We start from the raw sequence: 21,729 nt of genomic DNA, 5'->3' as shown, positions 1-21,729 counted from the left end.
TTAAATGTAAATGATTAATTTTAATTAGAAAAGTACTTTCACTAATGAAGCATTTGATCTTACTGATTTCTTATTAAAGGATTCTTAAAAAGAATTTTTGATAAATTTTGAAAGGTTTTAAATGTTATTCTGAATAAATTGTAGAGACGAATTAGGATTAAACAAAATGAAAGTGAGCTGTTCACATTTGAAGAAAATGTGGAACATGAAATATTAGGATGGAATATTCAAGGAAGAGAATCTAAACTAATATGTCTGTATTATAATGACTGGGTTTAAAATATGTGAAGGATGATAACCAGCTTTTTTCTTATCCTCATCAAGGCTTAAATTCCAAGAAGAAGAATTTTTAGTTTAGAAAAATAAATTTCCAGGACTCTTCCAAATGTAGTTTTCTGTAAAAGATATTCTTTCCATGTAAAGAAAATTACAGATTTTTTTTTTCTTTCCTCAAAGCAGAGGTTTCAGGATTATCAGAGGCTGTATCATTTATGGGTGTTTTTCCTATGGTGTCAGAATCGATTGTATCACATTTATTATAGCCTCATGTTTTATCTTGGCCCTTCCCTATGCTGTTTTCATGCCATGGTCAAATATTTTACACAAATATTTCTAAAAGCTAATTAAAAGGAACGATACGGACCTCTGTTTCCTTCCTACCGAGAGGAGATGTTCTGGCACATTGTGTTTACTGGCCCTGGAACTGCTGCTCCTTTCTTTAGCTTAGTTTGGCAACTCGTCTCAGAGGGGGCGATATTTCCAGTGTCCGTATTTGTGAATAAAGGCATTTTAACCAGAAATATAGCAACGCCAGTGAATTTCCATAACGATCTTTATAGCAAATGCCATTAAGCTACTTTTATTCCATGTTCAGGTTTTCTGTGTAGCAGTTACTGCTTTGGCTCTTACTCCCCCCCGCGTCAGTTTTCTTCAGGCACATTTTGTAGATGTGAATTTAGCCAAGAAAATTTTAGTATTGTGTTTGTATTTTTAATCTGTGTAGTTTTACATTGATTATTTCCACGGTAGAAGTATGTGAACCGGATAAAAAACTAACATTTTTGGGGTTTTTTTTTGGTCTTGGAACAAGGAGCGCTTGTAGTATGAAGCAGTTTCCTACTGTTCTGCCTCAGGAGCAGAGACTTGATGTACCTTTTGATCCACTAATTTCATTTTTAAGTTGTTTTCCTAAGAAAAATAATACAAATATTTTGGTCATTCCAATTTTAATGAACAATTTTTGTGGCGAGAAATTTGAAATAAGTTGAAAGTTCAGCAGTAGATAATTATATAAACTACTTTATATTTTTCATTGTTTATCATGTAACCATTTTACCATAATGATGTGGCAGATACTTAATGACAAGTCAGTAGCTCTCAGCCTTTCAGGATATATTAATACCTGAAAAGAGCTGTTTATGGAAAACTATATAAATGATGACTCCATTTAAAATATACACATACTCGGGGGGATGGCGTAACTGGGTGATTGGCATTAAGGAGGCAGATGATGTAATGAGCACTGGGTGTTATATAAGACGGCTGAATCACTGACCTCTACCTCTGAAACCAGTAATACACTATGTTAAATAATTGAATTTAAATTTAAAATATACACATATCATCAACATGTAGATTATCCTCTCTGGGTAGTAGGATCACAGATAATTATTGCTATTTATAATCTGCGTGTTCATTAACATGTATTTTCAAAAGGTGAAAAGTATCACAATTCTCTTTTCCTTAATATTCCCACTCTTACCATTCTTTTGCTTCTGGTAGAGAAACGGGTGTATAACGGCTAGCATGGGCTTTAACGTCACAAAGACCAGGGTTTGCATCCTGGCTTCCCCAGTTACTACCTCTGTGACCTGTTGCGAGTGATGAAACCTCATTAGGCCTCACTTTATTGATATTGATTGATTGATCTTTAAAATAGGTGAGTTTTTTGGGGCGCCTCGGTGGCTCAGTCGTTAGGCGTCTGCCTTCAGCTCAGGTCATGGTCCCAGGGTCCTGGGATCGAGCCCCGATCGGGCTCCCTGCTCAGTGGGAAGCCTGCTTCTCCCTCTCCCACTCCCCTGCTTGTGTTCCCTCTCTTGCTGTGTTTCTCTCTGTCAAATAAATAAAATCTTTAAAAAAAAAAGTTTTAAAATAGGTTTTTTTGTTTTTTTTTTTTTTCAAGATTAAATGAGCATATACATGCAAAGGTCATATAGCATGAAGTCTGGCGCACTGTGAGCCCACAGTAAATGACAGCGTTTACTGATATTGTCACAACCGCATGAAAATGCCAGTATTCTTTTGTTAAAGCAATTTTTAAATTTAAAAAGGATATTTTTGCTTAGGACATTTAGAGAATATAGGGAAATATAAAATATAATCCCACTAGTCAAAGAAGATCATTAGAATCCTGTAGTATATACAGTTTTATATCCTATGAAAAACCAATACCTTAATGAATTGCTAGATGTTCTATATGTAATATATTTACTGAAACATGGACCCATTTGTAATCTTTTCAGATCAAAACTTAAAATAGAAGATATAAAAGAAGCCAACAAAGCATTGCAGGTGAGTAGAAAGTGTTTTCCTCAAGTAGGAAAGTAGAGATATATGTGAGTCCCCACTAGAAGGTAAAGCCTATATAAACCTGAGGTGCTGAGTCCCAGGATGTATAGAGGCAGAAGCACCGAACAGGGAGCTGGGATGATGGGGATCCAGCTCCTCCCTGTTACGCCTCTAGAAGCAGTCAGTAATCATACTGGAAATGACCTTGGAGAGAACTTTGTCTACCTTCCTACAAAGCATGGCCTGATGGAGTGAAACTGCCTTTGAGAGTCCTTGAGTCCCTGTGCTGGTCTGTTAGTAGTTTTGACCATCAAGAAGTTCCCTCTTCATGGAGTTTGTTCCCTCTTCTGAATGGCTTCTGAAACACGCAGAGGATTTTGCACAGGGTTTCTTTGAATACTGAGGTTAATATGTGTGAAAAGTGATTAGTACAGTGGTTCAGTGTATGGTTCTGAATGCGTCTGGAGGCAAGAATCCCTTCTACAACATAGGAGGAAATAGTCTCTCTGTGAGTAGTTCAGTGAGATTACTTTCTACCACACAGCTTCCCATTCTGTTTTTTTAGCGAAGTGTTACATGAAAGTAATTTAAAAAGTCAAGTAGTGCTAGAAAGAATTAAAAAAAGTAGTAGTCTCCTGTTCTTCACCCCCTTGTCCCTCATCCCCCCTAGCTCCTGCCACCTGAAGGAGGCAACTTCCGATTCTTTTAGTCGTTCCTTCTGGCTTTACCCCCCATTTCTAAATAATAGGCAGTATATATTATTCACTCATTTATTTAAGACCTATTTTAGACCTGTCTGTATAGCCTGGTTAGCATGGTGGATGAGGAGTTTTGCCCACTCTCACCCTGGTCTGTTTGCTCTTCATTGTCCACCCAATATAATTAAAAGTTTTCATGGAATTCACTTACTATATATTCTTTGACTATTTAAATATTGCTCTTTGCTGGGCCATGTAGTTTGTTGTGATTATATTTTCTTTCTTGAACTATTTCTTTTTTCTTCTGGAGTTAATAATTGCCTTTCCCCTGAAACTAAAAATATACTATATGTTAACTAAATTGAATTTTAAAAAATTTTTAAAAAAGTTTTGTTGAATTAGAGCATTTGAGTTTTCTTATACCTTCAAACACCTTTATAATATGCTTTTTTCTTTTTTTTTTTTTAAGATTTTATTTAGGGACACCTTGGTGGCTCAGTCGGTTAAGCGTCTGCCTTCGGCTCAGGTCATGATCCCAGGGTCCTGGCATTGAGCCCCATGTCGGGCTCCCTGCTCAGTGGGCAGCTTTCTTCACCCTCTGCCTGTCCCTCCCCCTGCTCGTGCCCTCTCTCTCCCTCTCTCTGACAAATAAAATCTAAAAAAAAAAAAAAAAGATTTATTTATTTGAGAGAGAGGGTGTGATAATGGGGGAGGGGTAGGCAGAGGGAAAGAGACGAGCAGACTCCACACTGAACACTCGGGGCTCAACGCAGGGCTCCATCATGACTTAAGCGGAAACCAAGAGTTGGATGCTCCACTGACTGAGCCACCCAGCCACCCCACCCCTAACATGGTTGCTTGCTTGCTTGATTTATTTTTTATTTGTATTTATTTTTTTCCCCTAACATGCTTCTTGATTAAAGTTTTTCCCATGTTGAGGTGCCTGGGTGGCTTAGTTAAGTGTCTGCCTTTGGCTCAGGTCATGATCCTGGGGTCCTGGGATTGAGTCCCACGTTGGGCTCCCTTTTCAGTGGGGAGTCTGCTTCTCCCTCTGCCCTTCACCCTGCTTGTGCTCTCTCTTGCTCAAGCTCTCTCAAATAAATAAAATTAAAAAAAAAAAAGTTTTTCCCATGGCAAAATGAATCAGGTAATTATTTCGTTTGTTCTTTTTTCCTTGGAGTCATCCCTCATGGAGTTCTTTGCTCTCCTGCTTCAGTCTGGTCACCCCTGTCCTGACATTTTCCTTTGCTGCCATTCTTAGAATTCCTTTTATCCTTCTCATATGTTAGGGTTCCTGTTACCTAAAAGGGTTCCTGAACCCTTTAAGTTCTTTCTTGGTTTGCTCCCTTGTTTTGGGAAATGCATCCCTTGGTAGCTTCCTGGAAAATGCTGAGTTGAAAAGATAAAGGTTTTAAGAATTTGTGCATCTGTGTATATGCCTTTTATTTTGCTCTCACATTTTTTTTGGATGGGTAGGGATGTCTGCCCAACTGTCATTATTTAAGCTCTGTAAAATTTTCATTATGAAACATACCATGTATATAACTGTATAAATACAACTTAACGCTAGCACAGGGCGCCTGGGTGGCTCAGTTGGTTAACTGTCTGCCTTCAGCTCAGGTCATGATCCCATGGCTTGGCAGGAAGCAAAGCTGCTTCCATTAGGCTTTTGGACATTTGGGAAGTCGCTTTACTTGTGTGTCTGATATGAGCTGTCCAGGTTTTTTTTCCCCTCTAGCTTACTTTATTGTAAGAATAAAATAGTATATGTATACATGTAATACATATACAGTATATATGTTAACTGTTATTGGTAAGGCTTCTGGTCAACAGGTTATTAAATATAAAGTTTTGGGAGGAATCAAGAGTTATATGCAGATTTTTGTCGATGTGGAGTTCGGCACCCCTAACCCCCAGTTGTTCAAGGGTCAGCTGTACTTGGTTCTTCGGCAGCAGCAACGTGGCTTAGTCATGTGATGAGGTTAATCAGAAACATTGAAGACTGTTCCTTCACCTGGGTCTTCTCATATAAAACTGGCGTCATTTAACAAAACTGCTTTTGTAGGGAAAAAAGTGTTCCTAGCCAGGATCTTAGATGGGTTAAGAATGGGTCAATTTAGAAATTTCAGGTGTCACACTCTCACCTGTTAATAACTTACAATACATATGTTTTCTACTCATCTACACAGTAGCCATTACATTTGTTATAGAATTTAAGGGAAATTAATAGCCATGTAAGACTTAAGGTGAAGTCTCCTCTAAAATAATGAATTCTAACATCTGATTTCCAAATTCTCTTCAAATTTTAAGGACTTACTGTGGTATATGGTATACATAATGCCAAACTCATATGCATTTCATGGTGAAAATGTATCCTTAAATTTTGTTGGACTAGATAATCGCTAAGGCTCTTTATTCCTTAAAGAAAATTCCCATTAATTTTTAAACATTTTATAATGGAAATGTCCAAACATAAACAATTGTACAGAGAAAAATTAACCCATTACCCAGTTTGAATGTTTAACAGTATATGGCCTATCTTGTATTTATAGTCAACCCCTATCCCCCCTTCCTCCTCATCCAGATTATTTTGAAGCAAATCCCACACTTACTCTCCAGCTATTTCAGTATCTCTTAAAGGACTCATTTCCAAGTCCTCTCTCTCTCTATTCCTACAAGATGTTCTTGGTTGAAAATGTTTTCACATGTAGTTTTTAAAGTGTTAACAATTTGAGCATTAATATTCGTGTTTCTTCCTTCTAGGGACTGGTTTGGTTGAAGGACAAAGAAGCAACACATTGTAAACTTTGTGAAAAGGAATTCTCACTCTCTAAGAGAAAGGTAAGGGAGATAGGAAGTGAGTCCAAAGGACTTGATGCAAACATGGCTTCTAATTTAACTCAGTTTTTTTCTTTGATTTTTCCATTTAATAGCACCACTGTAGAAACTGTGGGGAAATTTTCTGTAATGCTTGCTCTGACAATGAACTGCCTTTGCCTTCTTCACCAAAGCCAGTACGGGTTTGTGATTCCTGTCACGCATTGCTGATCCAGAGATGCTCATCTAATTTGCCATAAGACTCCAGAATTAAGTCCTTATGTATGAAAGTACCTACAATGAACGGTTAATGTATGAACCATGTACATGATGTATTTAGACAGCCCTTCTTAAGCAGCTTTCAGACTGTATTGGTACCAGTTTTATCTTCCATGTATTCAGTTCATGGGAATTAGAAGCTGTAGAATAGCTCATTGTTATTCAAAAAGAACTTTCAACAGGGCATGCTTTAAAATAACTTAATTCCTAATTGATGTAATAATCATGTAACTTATGAAGCCACCAGAAAGGCCAGATAGCAGAGCTAACACACATTTGCCTTATTTTGTAAAGGCCTTCTTAAAAATAGGGATTCAGATTCTTTTATTCTGCATATTGTCAAGTTGGTATTTGATGGTGCCTGTAATTTTAATGCACTTTAAAGCTTCACAGTTCTCAGAAAGATCAGAAATGCGTTGAACTTTTTACAAGTATTAATATTCCAGTTCAACAGACTTTTCATTAGCTTGCTAAGGTTTCAACCTTAATTACTTGTCCTTTCTGCCCCACTTCCTTTGCCCATTTTGCATTAGAAAAGGCCAACTATTTTATTCTATAAAATTTCCTTTTGGTCTTCTTCTAATCAATGTATTTATTGATACTTTTCAGATATAGTAGGTTAAAGAGGTATTATTTTACCTTAACTTTTTCCTTATTTTGAAAGGAAGTTAAACCAGCCTTTTACATTATGTTGTTACTTGCACAACTTTCCATATGCTGCACCTGACTCGCCAAATTGCTGACTTTTTTAGGGAGGGCTCACACCTCTTCAAATTAAAAAGGAAAAATCCATCCCCAGAAAAAAAATGTTTATTAATAGTAAGCGATTACAGGCTCCTGATTGATTCTCCTCTAAGCATTAAAGGAGAAACCTCAAATAGTTTGTCTTTGATAGGATTTGAGTAATTAAAAATTTTATTCTATTTCCATTCCAGTAACTTTTAGGAAGCATTACAATGTAGTGATCCACAACTGCAGTTATGTATAGAGTGAAGTATCAGCCCTGCCATGAAATACTTGATCTGTTTCAAGCACGAAAGACTTAATAAACACTAATCCCATTTTACCATACTTCTAGCACACCAAGAATATGTAAAATGTTACCCTTGTATAATTAATCCTTTGAACAGCATCACCACTTGGGAGATCCCCCCCCCCTTTGGTATTAACTTCAGCCATGCACTTTAAGTCTGAACCTTCCAAACAGGTTAGATAGGAATCTTTGGTTACTCCCTAGGAGCATTACATTGAGTGAATTAATCATGTCCACCCCCCCTCCCACCTAAGACGGGGTAACTTATTCTGCAGGATCCTCTCCTCAGAGTATATATACTTTCACTAGGGTTTAAAATTAATTTTCTAAATTGCCAAAGTATGAAACCAGTATTTTGAGATTTTCTCCATATCCAGTTAGCTTTTGAGGTCTTCAGTTAGAACTGTACAGATTTTTAGGTGGTCCTTCTTGAATGCCAACAGAAATATTGTCAAGAGAATTATATTCTTGAACTGTTTTGTATTGATGGGATGATTAACATTTTTATGATTGTTAAAAATGAGAATAAGCAAATGAAATTTCAAATACTAGGTTTATTATTACTGTGCTTATTAGTACAAATCTTAAAATGTGATTTTGCCTAAATTCCAAAGCTGGGTTTCATTCAACAAGTAAAACCATGATTTTCAGTTCCCCCTTAAATTCTTTGTTATTCAAAACTCCTGTTTAATCACCATTGATTTTTGGGCTTTTTGTAGTCAAGCTTTTATGGCAGCAATACAATTTGCTTCATTTAGTTTGGGCTCTTATTTAAAAGCCATTTATACTAAATGTTGGATTTTGTTATAAAACTTCCAGTTTGTATTGTGAACCTACACTTTCTAATCTTCAAGATTTGCTCTCATAGAAAGTATTTATCTTAATAAATTTCACATACCATTCCCTTGTCTAGCCAGTACTACCATAATAATGCTATCATGGTGCCAAGGAATTGTGACTGTAATTCTTCTACTCTGCAATGTTTTAAAATGTGAATTTTATAAACCAAATAAAAGATATGAAAAAATTAGCCTTTCAAAGGGCAACTTGCATTTACAACTTTTTATACCTTTATTACTTAGATTTTAATAAGGCAGGTCCTAGGAAAATAAAAGCACACAGTATCTTTAAAAAAAGGTAAATGGTATGAGCCTAATATTTAAATGGGTAATTTAAGGGAGGGGTACAAACATTAAAACGGATCACTGCTTGAGCCGGTAAGTTCCATTTAAGCTAACACAACTTCCTTCTCTAACAGAAATCACTCCTTAGGTGTCACTTTACTTAATGTTCACTTAAGAGTATCTTCTACCAATTTTACAATCAGTAACTGACACAAAAGCATTCTAGGACAGAGGCCACACTATTATCTCCCACATTGATATTTATTACATTAATAACATTTCTAGCAAAAACAAGTAACAAGGTCAATAACTGAATTCACATTGACAGGTTTCATTTTGATCCATTAGCCAATTTGGAAAAAAAAACCATATTGATCAAAGGGATTAAAAGTAAAAAGCACCTTTTCCTTGCTACATATAGTATTTTTTAACACAATAGCTCTAAAACTCCAAACAGATACCAAATATAAAATCCGACTTCCAGGACTCATTTTAATTGAAACTATCACATGGACTTGTCTCTTACATTTGTTTAGTCATTTATACAGTTATTGAAAAACCATATGCTTTATTGGGCAGGAAAGCTGAAAATACAGCTGTGAGAATTATACTCCACAGTAAATATTCTTGTACTGAATTCTCATGTCACTGAGAATCTTAACCTAGTCTAAGACATTTTGAGATCACTTACTTACAACTATCACTTTTTTGGAAACATTTTTTGGTACTCCAGTCAAGTGCTGAGTGAATTTTATTCTAAAATCTAAGGCTAGAATTTACTTCCAACATTCTCATCCCCAGGTAACACAATTATGAATATTCAGAAATCCAGATACCTCTTAAGATATTCAATGTTTCAGAGCTATGCCTGGATAAATGGCATTTGAAAAGAATGACTAAAATAGAAATTAGCTGAGTTTATACTCCTGAAGCCACCGACACTCATCTTTAGGTTTTTATATTTACAGTATTGTCCAGGAGAAAAAAAAGTTACACTATTTTCCAAGTTCTATTCCAGATGTCTGCTTATTAATAAGACTTGTAGTTTATGCAAAGGTGAACCACTGTCCTCTAAAATTGCACTACACTACTTCTTGTAGAGCTAATAGTAAAATACATCAACCCAAATCTTATGAAAGCAGCACATCTTTCGGGAGTAACTAGTATATAAAAAGTATCAACATCAGTGGTTTGAATATAAAAATTTATTTTTAAGTCAAAGTATGCAACAAATAAAACCTACAGAAAACAGATTTTCCCATCACAATCTGTTGCTTTACCAAATAATATTTTGAAAACACATTCCTTCAGTCATTATAAAGTTCTTAAAATACAAAAGAAATTAAATCTGTAAGAAAGTCTAGTAGACCAGACGCTGTTGTCAGGACTTTTATGTTGGTGGTTATGCTTTAATACATGCCACGCCATCCACCTCCACTCATGCCACCTTGCCCATAGTAACCGCCACTGCCTCCACCACCACGGCCTTAAAAAAAAAAAAGACTTGTTAGCAGGAAATATCCGTGCGTACTTCATTGAAGATAATACATGAATTTAAAAGTATCTACATACATGGGGACTAACAAATCAAACCACAGTAACCAAGGACACTTACCATAACCACCCAAGCCATCAGGAGTACCATATCCTCCACTGTAATTGTTACCCATGCCCATTCTTCCAACAGATCCATAACCTCCCTGATTATCTTTAAAAGGGAAAAAAAAAGTGTGAGATTGTTTGCTAAGTGTGTAACTCTGCTCATTTTAAAAACTTTACCTACCCATTCCATCTCTGCCGTAGCCACCCATTCCAGAACCTCCCATTCCAGAACCGCCTCCAGGAGTAGAATTCAGGAAGAGTTCAATGTACCGATGTTCTTTAAGACAAAAAGTAATAGGGAAGCAATGATGGATCAAAATTTATCAATAAAAGGATAATTGGCAAATATTAACCTGTGCTAGTATTAGCCTGAAAGTGTATTTCTATACTTCCTAGTGGAGTGATGAATGCCAGGTAGGGCTAAAACCTAACCTACCAAATTTTGTTCAAACTGCACAACACTACACATAAAACGTGGTCGGGGCCTCCGTTTCCTCATCTATAAAAGGGGCTGATTCATTATTTTAGAACCAGTCACTGTGCTTCTTAAAAATACATTCCATGTCCAAAGAAATGAATTCCAATCATGAAAATGTCCATGAAAACTTATTTACTGACTACAGCTTAGAATAGCTCTGATGGCATGTAGAAATAATTACCCAACTAACTTAATGGATGGGTTAAAAAGTGGTAATTTGCAAATGGCATGGGAACTCAAGTGAGTGCCAAGTAATATACCTATTTTCCCTTTTTAATTGAGCTCAGATAACCTGTCAAGTATTGAGTCTGAGTTAACTCTTCAATAAAAAACCCCCTGGAAAGCCATCTTAGAGGCCATATGGCTTCAGGTCCCAGTGACTGCCAAGAGTTACCTACAGACCCTGTAACATCTTATATTTGAGGAATTACAAATGTTATTTCATAAGCAAGTTCACATCTAAGAAAAGAGATAGCAAGCCAAGGATACCACTTACGCATGTTATTCTTATCTTTAGACATGGCAGCTACAGCATCTTCATGTGTCACAAATTCTACGTCTGCCTCTCCTGTTGCTCTGCCATCAGCTCCGATATCAATATGCACTCGTATGGGATTTAGTGGTGAGAAGAACTAAACAAAAGAAAACAATTACTAATTTTTCTTTTTTAAAAGATTTTATTTGCCAGAGAGAGAGAGAGGGAGAGCACAAACGGGGAGCAGCAGGCAGAGGGAAAGGGAGAAGCAGGCTCCTTGTTAAGCAAGGAGCCCCATGTGGGACTTGATTCCAGGACCGAGATCATGACCCGAGCCGAAGGCAGACGCTTAACCATCTGAGCCACCCAGGTGCCCCACTAATTTTTCTATTTAGATTATTCAAAGTAAATTACCACATACTTTGGTTTTCCCTCATCCATTAAAACAAACCTTTTTACTGCCCTGTATTGCAAAGCTAACAAATCAACTACAAAGGTTCTGGAAATATAAACTAATGCACTTAAGAGGAAAATGCAAAGAAACGATCTCTTTAAAATAAGCTACGTGGGGATGCCTGGGTGGCTCAGTCATTAAAAGCATCTGCCTTCGGCTCAGGTCGTGATCTCAGGCTCCTGGGATGGAGCCCTGCATCGGGCTCCCTGCTCATCAGGGAGCCTGCTCCCCCCTCTCCTTGCTGCTCTACCTGCTTATACTCTCTCTGTCAAATAAATAAATAAAACCTTTTAAAATAATTTAAATAAAGTAAGCTAAGGGGGGGGAAGCTAAGTGAGTAAAAAAAATTAATAATAAAAATCTAACCCAAAGCATAGTTCACTCTAAATAAATGAAAACGTCTCATACCCTACCACTAAGAGGGAGAATTTAACTCCTCCGTTCCCACTCCTCCCAAGAAAGATATTTCAAAATTACTGTTTGAAGGATAAATAGGTCACCAGAGACTTAGAAACATGTGCAGAGAATTTAGGTGTTATGATTCAGACCAATGGAATTTGACAAACTGACACAAACTGTACATGGATATCTCCAAAATATATCACTTAGTTGTAAATCACAAGTTAATCAGGTTAAAGGAATCTTAAAACGTACCTGGAACTTAGGACCAATCAGTTCCCAGTAAGATCTATAGGTAAATTTCTTTCAGAGCTACGTAGTAAATAGTCCTGGCTTTGTAGGCCACTAGATGTCTACTGCAACTACTCAACAGGTAAATGAATGGGTGTGACTAGATGCACATGGACTGAAGTCTGCAGATACTCTAACCAATTTGAAACCGACCAGTTTCAAAACAGCAATAGCATCTACTCCCATTATTTTCACAGCTCCTGTTTCTAATCACGCTGTAGCTACAAAGCTGAACCAAACAACTAAACCTTATTCACTTTTTATATTTTCCACTTTCAAAACTTGACACAAGGGCAATTATCTTCCAGTCCTCTCCACTCTATGCCGATCAATCTTTTCACTAAATTCTTAACTAGACTTTATGAATACAACTTTCTACTTGCTTGAGTCCCAGATAAGTCAGCATACAATGGACAAAAAAATGTTCATCAACCAGTATGATAAGAATATGTACATATTTCCTATTAAAGGGATTTTGACATTAAAACTATAAAGAAAAAGATGAGAGCATTAAGAATGCTTCAAAACTAGATACCAGATAAAATATAAAATCACTGATAAATTACTCACATTAGCAATGTCATTTTCAGTTGCACGAAAAGGTAATCCTCTCATATGTACAAAATGACCACCATGAAAACCTGAACTTGCATCACCAGCTCCACCATAGCCATGTCCTCCCATACCTAAGAGAATAAAATTTCCAAAGATTATCAACTACTGATACATGTAGTAAAGCATTTCAACAAAACACTTCTTCCCTACACATACCTTTTCCTATTTATACCTTTTTCTTTGACAACCAATTAATCTTAGTAGTTCTAAACATCGAATCGAGAATTTACCTGTAAGTATACATCTATATAAAGCCCCACATAGGTATGTTCTGAAATATGCTCAAGCTGACGATTTCATGCAAGTCACCTTTTACCACCACTAAATGGTTGTAAAACAAATACTTAACATTCACCTAAAAAGGAGTATGTCTTTAATATTTACCTCTTCCATCTCTCATTCTGTCATCAAAGCCATCATTTCCATAGCCATAATTATTATAGCCACCATAGTCATCAAAACCTCCATAACCTGTATAATTTAATGAGAAATACATGAATACACTTTCAAGAGATAAATTTTATAATCCAGTTTATAAAATCATTTTGTGGTAAGCAGTCTGGTTATTACAAGTTTACAACTCCCAACTTAGTGCATGTGAAAAAAAGCAGTAACACTCGGTGGAAATAAAAAAAACTCAAAAGAATACATTTAAGACATCAAAATTAACTTTCATCCTGATGTCAAACAGAAAGTGTCAAAATATGCCAATATCTTCATTTTAATTTCTGTATAACTTCTCTAGGTGCCAATATGTGCATCAATCAAGTCCCATAGCTGGCCACGGGAATCCATATTTTCATGAACAGGTTTTAAAACCTAGTAGGTACTGAAATTACTGCCATTTCTATATTTCTTGACAAAGTGTCAGGAACATTAAGAAAATGACAACAGAACCTTTGTTCATTAGATACACATACCACCATCATATCCATCACCTCCTCGTCGCATTCTGTCATACATACTTCCACGCCCAGCTCCATAATAACCCCCTCTTCCTCCTATCGGTCTATCATATGGTCCCGGTCGCTGGCCCAGCAATCTTCTTGGTGGATCATAAAATCCTTTGATTTCACTCCTGCTACTTCTGAAGATCTCAATATACCTATTTAAAAAATGGTTTAAGGTACAGGTTTCAGCGTAAATGTATTAGAATAAATAAGATATTGGGCAAAAATGCAGTAAGTTTTTCTACATCTAGATACATAACCCAATTTAAACTGCCTAAATACACCATAAATTAACATTTTTTACACCTACAAACTTAGTTAATATTTAAGTTTTACATAGACAAATTAGTCACTTGAAAATAATTCATATAATATATATTTTTAGCTTGTTTCCTTTAGTACATAATAGGTGTTTAGAGAAAATAGCTGATTATACAAAAGCATTTATCAACAACATCCTACAGAGAAATGGAAACAATCTAATTTTAATTTAAGCAAACTATTAGCATTAATTCCCCACCCAAATCTGTAGTTTCCAAGTTAAATTTAGATAATTATCAATTCTTTTAAACTACCCCAGAAAAATGTTATTGTAAACCCCCCATTAAGCAATAGTGACCCACAACCCCCAAAAAATAAAAATTTAACACCATCCCAAACTCTCCATCCCCACCTGTGCCCTATTCTTTCCTTGTGTTTCCCCAGAGCATTTTCTGCTATCTCCTTTGAAGCAAACTGCACGAAGGCCTCCCCTGTGCTTCTCCCCTGGTAGTCCATCGTCAATGTTATCCCATTTGGCACGATTTCCAACCCTTTAACCCAAGGACAAATAACCCCATCAAGGGGAACAGTGTTAAAGGCTGAAACATTCCCATCTGAATCAAATATTTAAAACAAGTCTAAACAAAACAAAAACAAAACAAAAAAGCTTAAGTTTCCCATCACCCCGTAATACAAGCGGAAGATTTTTTCAAATATTACTGGATTACATATTTTTTTGCAACCAGTCTTTTTAAATTACACACACTAAAAGCTCACCTATATTACATTAAAAAAGCTAAATCAAATTTAACTATGCTCCATATAATTCATGGTTCATTTCATCATACATAATTATTCTCAATTAAGCTTAATGCACATTAGTTAGGTTTTACATATTCTACACATTCTGTATTCAGTACTAACTGGAGCATATTTCATAATACATTAACCAAGATATCGTATTCAAAAGTCCCCGAAACAAATGGGTTTTACAAATTAAAAACTGAGTAATATAATAAAAATATAAAATTAAAATACTACTAAACTTTTACTAATACTAGAGGTACCTTGAAAGAACTGAACTATTTCCTCTTTGCTGCAACCAAATGGCAGTCCACGAAGTCGTACTGTCCCATCACTAGCGTCATTTGGACCATTATGTTTCATAACCCAATCCATCTCAATAACGTTTGATTTAAATGCTATAAAAAATAAACAAGCACATAAAGCAGTCAATCAAAATATACTCTTGCTACAGGTACTGAAGAAACATCATCGCTCAGTGGTGCACAACAGGAAATATAACATATGGCTTGTTGACAATGCCACAATTCAAAGGCATGACACCTTCCCATTTTGAGGTAGGCAAAAAGACTGGGAAAAGTGAGTGATACCTGACCCTCCCCTCCGAAAAGTACCAAATTTCTAAGGGCCAAATTTTATATAATGCCCAATCTTAAGAAAGCTTACACAATTACAATATTAGTCTTCAAATTCTATTTCTTGTCATCTTGACATCAACTCTAGTCTTTTCCTCATCTCTCAAATTTTCATTCACATTTTTTCAGGTTTTACTTATTATTCATTTGAATCATGTAAATTCTTTAAAACTTAATTACTCAAAAGCTGCACATAGCACCACTGTCCACTCACAGCAAGAGCCTAAGTCAAAAGGTCAATGAGTACTTCTCTGTTAGAAAAATGGCATTACAAAAAGTCTTAACTTTTTAGATGCACTTTTAATTCTGAACACATCAAATTGTTTTTGAAGGAGGAAAAATTCCTATCTCTAAAGCAAGTTTTAAAATGAGTTAATTAGGGTGAGTTTTAAAATTGAGGTAAAAGTCCACTCAAAAGTGAATGCCTTCCAACAGTACCGGTGTTTTTTGAAGCTACCTACTGGGAAGTTACTGGAGATAGTACATTCAAAACCAGTTCACTCACTGCTTTACATTTAAACACAAATTTTAAAAAACGTAATACATTAACATTCAAAAAGTATTTTAGGGTACAGTGAGAAGCCCTCCTAGCCCTCCAAAAAGAACCCATCCACACCCAGTTCCCTTCCCAAAAGACAATAGTCCTTTCTTTTAGAATTCCAGAACACTTTAAGGAGGCTAATGCAGAAGTCCTTCAGCTGCAAAAACTTACCAGATCTTACAAATTTCACTAAGCAGCTGTAGGAATCCTACTCACCTGAGTATTTCAAACCTTTCCCTCACCACCTCCTCCCCTGTAAACAAGACAATTTGTTCACTTGATTCCTTTACGCTTCAACATAGTTCATAACAGTGTTCACTAATACTTGATTTCACACCATCTAATTATATCACTCCAACTGTTAGGGGGAGCATCTGCAAAGAGTAAAATTTTTTTCCTAGAATATGTGCATTTAAAATAACCTAAGGTAGAAAATTTCCGAATGTGTTTATTAATCAAATACCTCTGCGTATGAATCACCTTGCATACTTGTTTTGCTGTTTTAAAAATCCTGGCAGTCACTCTAGACATGGAGATCCAAAGTGGGAAGACTAAGATTTTTTTTATCAGACATTACAACTAATTTTTAGGCACCTAAAATGGATATGCATTTTTAAGGGGGAGAGAGAGAGAGAGAGAGAGGGAGAAAGAGAAACTGGTTTTGAATCCCTATTCTGCCATTCACTGGCTGGTTGATTAAACAAACTTAACCTCTGTGTTCAGCTCTAAAATATAACAGTGGTGCCCATACCTCTCTAGACTGTTTTAAGACTTATTTATAATGCTTAGTCTGCAGCATGGCATTCATTCGATGGTAGCCTTGTTACTGGATTTTAAGGGACCCTCCTGTAAAACTACTGAAATATACCATAAAATAAATGAACCTTAAAGGATGGAAAACTATCCCCAGTCCTGAAAAGAAGTAAAGATAGTTACAAATTGTTTCCAAAATCAACTTAGGCTTGCTTCCATAGAATTTGTCAAGGTGGGGGGGTGAGGTGAGGATTTTTGGAAATGTTTACTATAACATGTGTTAGCTAGATAAAAAATACTGTTCTAGAGTAGTCCCGAAAGTACACCCTGATTGAGTCTGGGAAAAAAGTTGAGACATACTGAAGATCTCTTAAAAAACAAAAAAAAGCCCCCAAAACTTAAAACCAAACAAACAAAAAACAAAAAATCAAAACAAAACAAAAACACTTCTCTATAAAGGATGATTCAAGAATGGAAGAAAAAAGTGGAGAGGAGGTAACATCACGTTACTTCCTCATGAAAAATATTTAGTATTTTGCAAAACCAATCTAATCTGTTGTGAAAAGACAGTGTGATGCTTTTTATCATTTAGCCCATTTCTTTCTTCATTGTAACACTGGGGAACACACACAAAAAAGGATGGGAAATTGACTTATCTTTACTATAAAATTTAGCCCTTTCCAAGAAACACCAGCAAGCAAACTAGTTTTGGTTTTCATCAGTCCACACCAAAGAGACCTATATAAAACAAAATATTAAGTCTATAAAAATCACACTATCCTATTAACGCAATTTTAAGTTGACGAAAAATTAACCAGATTCGGAAGACAACTATTTTATTGGATGACTTTCCACCGCACATGTATTAAGAGTACACAAAGCCACACTAGACTTCTTCAAAACTCAAAATGTGACTCTGAAATTCTACTTACAAAACAAAACCAAGACAAACTCTGGAGGCATACAAAAAGACAATCTGCTGTAGTACATTAATAAAGCTGTCCCGGAAACTACCTCGAGTTTACTAATTATTCAGGATAATCCATCTCAACCTTTCTTTCCAACAATGTCATGACTAATCTCAATTCTGCTTTAAGACTGCCAAGTGTTAGCACCAATTAAAAATACCAGCAGTTGAACTAAGATAACTGTAGTCAGTTTTGAATAGAAGTTTAATTTCCTAAAAGTTATGCTAAGTGAAAGAAGCCAGTCACAAAAGTCCATGTACGGTATGGATTTTAAATGGGTGAAGTTTATGGTATGTGAATTGTATCTCAAAGCTGCTAAGCACCTAACAGAGGTCAAATGAAACACTGAATTCCTTTGTAACACAGAGGCATATACTACTATCTTCTGAAGTATAATACATAAAGTTAGGGTGTGATGCACCAATAGATAACTTTATAAATGGTAGCCAGCTGGTCCTAAAAAAAAAATGAGAATGTTCTTCAAACTTTGGCAAAAAGCGGTACTAACTAAAATGAAAAATTTACATCATTTCCCCTTTCCAACGTGCTTGCTCCTTAATTTTCCAGTAGAAAAAGTAGACACACAACTACTACCTAAAGGGAGGTGAAGTCTGAATGTATAAAGGAGTTCTTCTCTAAAACAAAGTTACCATCACCTACTGCAGCTCAGCCACTTGTTTACCAAAGTAAGAACACCAAAAAAATAACCTGGTTATTAAAAATATAAAGGCAATCAGATGGGTTTCCAGATCATGATGCAGATGAAAGAGGGCAGAAAAAGGTTTCTAGAGTAATCCAATCAGGAAAGCGGTTTTATGATGTACTATTTTACAGGAAACTGGCCTTTTTTCAAAAGCTACTAAAAATCAGACCGTCTTCAACAATAGTAAGGTTGTTTTTTAAAGCTGAAAAAAGTAGGTAATAGAGTTCTTGTAAGGACTCAAAGCTATTATTGGAAACTGTTACTCTCAAGCTGCCTGTCACTTTGTACCCTACTCAATGAAAAGTACAGACCCAGTTCTCTTGTGTTCTAAGGACCAAAAATCACACCACCACAGGACTGGGCTTTCGGTTTGTCTTTTTGTTGAGTAGGCCTATTTTCTGGGTCATAATACTACCACAGTCCTATACTAAAAAAATAATGCTTAGCTACCAAAAGTAAAATAAACGCTTACTGTATTTTGATGTATTTTACTTCCACACCCTTTTTGTTACATGTTTTGCACAACATGTAACCTTTGGAGATTTAATACTGAAAACTCGGTAACTCAACTGCTACACAAATTTATGCCATCACCGTCACTAATTGTGTTTTAACAACTGTTTCCCAAAGGTAAAACTCCTACGTAAATGATAACCCAGTATGTGCCAAACTACACAAAACCATTGCTAAACCACCCACCCCCGCCCAAAAGTTCAGGAAGCTATTATATAATTCACTGGTCCTAAACGACCTATTTGAAATATGCCCATTTCACATTCCTATTTGGTAAGTCACCCGCTTACTGCTTACAAAACATTTACCCACAAAGTGTTTACGTTTAAGATAAACGTGAGAAGAAAAAAAAAACAAAACACCCTTTGGAAAATGAGTACGTACTCTTTTCGAAGTTCCAAATCTGGAATATAAGGGCCGGCTAAGCGTCCTTTATTCCTCCCCGGAGACTTTTCGTTTATCTAGCTGCCCTAGAGACCAGAGAGCTAAGGAGAGTACGCCCCTCCCCGCCCCACCCCCGCCCCCTCTCCGTCCGGCAGCCAAGCCTGGCTTTAAAACCTTCGCCACCGGGCGGCGGAATTACAAAGGAGGCCGACTGCCTCCTTTGTCCTGGATTTGGGAGTTGAGCGCCTTCGTCGCCATTGGCTTTCCTCCCCCAGCTCCAGCCTCTCTCATCTTGGGAATCTGCGTCAGAAGTCACTCGCAGTCCCGCCAGCCCTGGTAGCCCTGCCGAGACTGCGGAGGAAGGGAGGCCGCGGTGGGAGGCCAGGCCCATCCGGCGCCATTTCCATCGGGAGCGCGCCCGCCAGCCCAGACCCCCCCCCCAAGTGCCCAGTCTTTCCCAGCTCGCTTCGTTCCCCACCCTCGTCCCTTCCGGGGCGCTCTGACCTTCCCCCGCCCCCACCCCGTCCCGGCCTTCTAAATCAGTTTTCGGAAGCTCAGGGGCAAAAAGTAGAAAGAGGGGAAGGGCGGGAAGCCGAGGTGGCGGCGCCACCGTACTCAAAATGGCGGAGGCCAAACCAGCACGGAAAGAGGGGAAATGCTGGATGACCCCCACTCCGGGCCTCAGTTTCGTCCACTGAATTTCACCCGAGCATGTCCTCCCCCCAGCAGGCCGCCCTCCTTGAAGTGGGAGATCGCCTGGGAGGCGCAGTCTGGCCGCCTCCGAGCGGCGACCTCCACACTTCCCCCCCCCACCCCACCCCCTCCCAGTCTCTTTCGTCCTTCTCCCGACTCGGCTCTCGAAACCACCAGCCCAACCTACCCCCTTTTACTTCAGATACCCTGTCGGGCGACAGTAACGCCGACTCCGGTGCTCGCGGGGCCGGTCGGGAAGAGGAAGAAGTCGCTCGTCTCGTGTAGCACTCGCCACAACGGTCCTTCCAACCGCCTCCACCAGCGACAACCGCTAAGAGAGCTGCGCAGCAGAGCGACTGGCTTGGGGGGATGGGAGAGAGCGAGCGAGAAGGAGGGGGTGGGGCGAGAGCAACGAAGACCGACGGGCCCACTCTCGCGAGACAAGAGCCTCGATCCCGCCTTGGCGCCTAAGCAAGAAGTGCGCTTGCGCGCTAAGGGGTTGTCCTGTGTGTTGGGGAAGCAGTGGAAAGTAGCGGAGCTGGTCCCGTTAGAAAAAGACGCGGATTACTGTAAAACTGTTAAATGCTTAGAGCCTACCTTTCTGCCCACTCCGGGAGGATGTGAAGTGACAGTAGTAGTTCTGCCAGTGTGTGTTGAAGCGGTTTGGAGAAGTTCGATTCTCTGTCCGCACCAAGAACAGATTCCGTAGAGGCCCCACCCATACCCCTGCGTCACCTGCAGGAAAGGGATGCCACGTGGTTCGGCGGCCAAATGCGAGGAGGGCTTTTCTTGTCAGGTTTGTGTTATGCAGTAAAAATAAGTGTCCCCCCCCCCCCCCCGCAAAGATACAGAAGTGTCCTCCAGACCCCCATTTTGGCTCTTGGTCTGGGATTCCTTCCCTTCCGCGGCACTAGGGCACCGGCCCCGCCCCCCTCCCCACCAGCGGGTCTCCTCCCCTGAGGCCTCTCAATTTCCCCTTTGATAGTCCCAGGAGAAAGTTACTCGCTTTCTCCTGTGCCTTCCTGTTCTCTCTTGCTTTTCATCTCTCCACTTGTCTTTATTGAAGTATAATTAACATACAGTGTTATATTAGTTTTAGGCGTACAACATTGATTGGACAATTCTATTCTCAGTGCTCATTAGGAAAGTGTCACCGTCTGTTACCATATAATGTTATTATAATGTTATTGACTATATTCCCTATCCTGGGCTTTTCATCTCTGTGACTTATTTATTTTATAACTAGACGTTTGTACCTCTTAATCCCCTATATCTATTTCACCCATTCCCTCTGGCAGCCACCAGTTTGTTCTCCTTATTGAGTTCATTTGTTAATTTTTGTTTGTTAGTTTCATCTCTGTATAACCTCAGTGACAAATCAGGCACTCGTGACTGAGGAGTTCGGGTTGTTTTCTAAATAGGGCTTTGCATTCTTGAAAATTGCACGTACAAGTGACACCTAATACTTTTGGGTTGTGCTGGCCTACCACCAAGGTCCTTAGTGACACCTTATGGCTTTTTTTTTTTAAGATTTTTTTTTTTTTTTTTTGCGAGAGGGAGAATGAGAGACAGAGAGCATGAGAGGGAGGAGGGTCAGAGGGAGAAGCAGACTCTCCGCTGAGCAGGGAGCCTGATGTGGGACTCGATCCCGGAACTCCAGGATCATGACCTGAGCCGAAGGCAGTCGCCTA

At 38.1% G+C, this 21,729-nt stretch overlaps 3 protein-coding genes across 14 annotated transcripts in view; 2 read left to right on the top strand and 1 right to left on the bottom strand.

Annotated features, from left to right (window-relative positions):
* Positions 1–8,435, top strand: part of LOC118017929 (RUN and FYVE domain-containing protein 2) — a 46,207-nt gene extending 37,772 nt beyond the window's left edge. For all 5 annotated transcript variants that reach the window (XM_035016295.1, XM_035016278.1, XM_035016286.1 and 2 more), the window contains 3 exons: positions 2,523–2,571; positions 6,030–6,107; positions 6,200–8,435. In XM_035016295.1, coding sequence (XP_034872186.1) covers positions 2,523–2,571; positions 6,030–6,107; positions 6,200–6,343 — 271 coding nt within the window. In that variant the 3' untranslated portion in view covers positions 6,344–8,435. The remainder of the gene's footprint in view (positions 1–2,522; positions 2,572–6,029; positions 6,108–6,199) is intronic.
* A 319-nt stretch (positions 8,436–8,754) lies between these two features.
* Positions 8,755–20,719, bottom strand: LOC118017955 (heterogeneous nuclear ribonucleoprotein H3). Of its 8 annotated transcripts, none has more exons than XM_035016323.1 (10): positions 20,226–20,398; positions 15,112–15,246; positions 14,457–14,595; positions 13,754–13,938; positions 13,218–13,304; positions 12,789–12,904; positions 11,096–11,231; positions 10,303–10,398; positions 10,135–10,227; positions 8,755–10,005 (listed from the first exon to the last, which is right to left on the bottom strand). In XM_035016323.1, exons 2-10 carry the CDS (start codon positions 15,221–15,223, stop codon positions 9,929–9,931), a joined length of 1,041 nt encoding a protein of 346 aa, XP_034872214.1. In that variant the 5' UTR covers positions 15,224–15,246; positions 20,226–20,398; the 3' UTR covers positions 8,755–9,928. The 8 variants fall into 8 exon arrangements, with proteins under 8 accessions (XP_034872214.1, XP_034872223.1, XP_034872251.1 ...); XM_035016332.1 differs by lacking the exon at positions 20,226–20,398 and adding an exon at positions 20,636–20,719 and having other exon boundaries at positions 9,706–10,005; XM_035016360.1 differs by having other exon boundaries at positions 9,706–10,005; positions 20,245–20,407.
* Positions 20,540–21,729, top strand: part of LOC118017986 (phenazine biosynthesis-like domain-containing protein) — a 42,292-nt gene continuing 41,102 nt past the window's right edge. Inside the window, exon 1 of the mRNA XM_035016401.1 lies at positions 20,540–20,834. Coding sequence (XP_034872292.1) covers positions 20,787–20,834 — 48 coding nt within the window. The 5' untranslated portion in view covers positions 20,540–20,786. The remainder of the gene's footprint in view (positions 20,835–21,729) is intronic.

This window comes from Mirounga leonina, unplaced genomic scaffold (genome assembly GCF_011800145.1).
Source record: "Mirounga leonina isolate KUSES-001 unplaced genomic scaffold, KU_Mleo_1.0 Mir_106, whole genome shotgun sequence".
NCBI classification, from domain to species: Eukaryota; Metazoa; Chordata; class Mammalia; order Carnivora; family Phocidae; genus Mirounga; species Mirounga leonina.
This window is presented reverse-complemented; position numbering and strand designations above follow the sequence as displayed.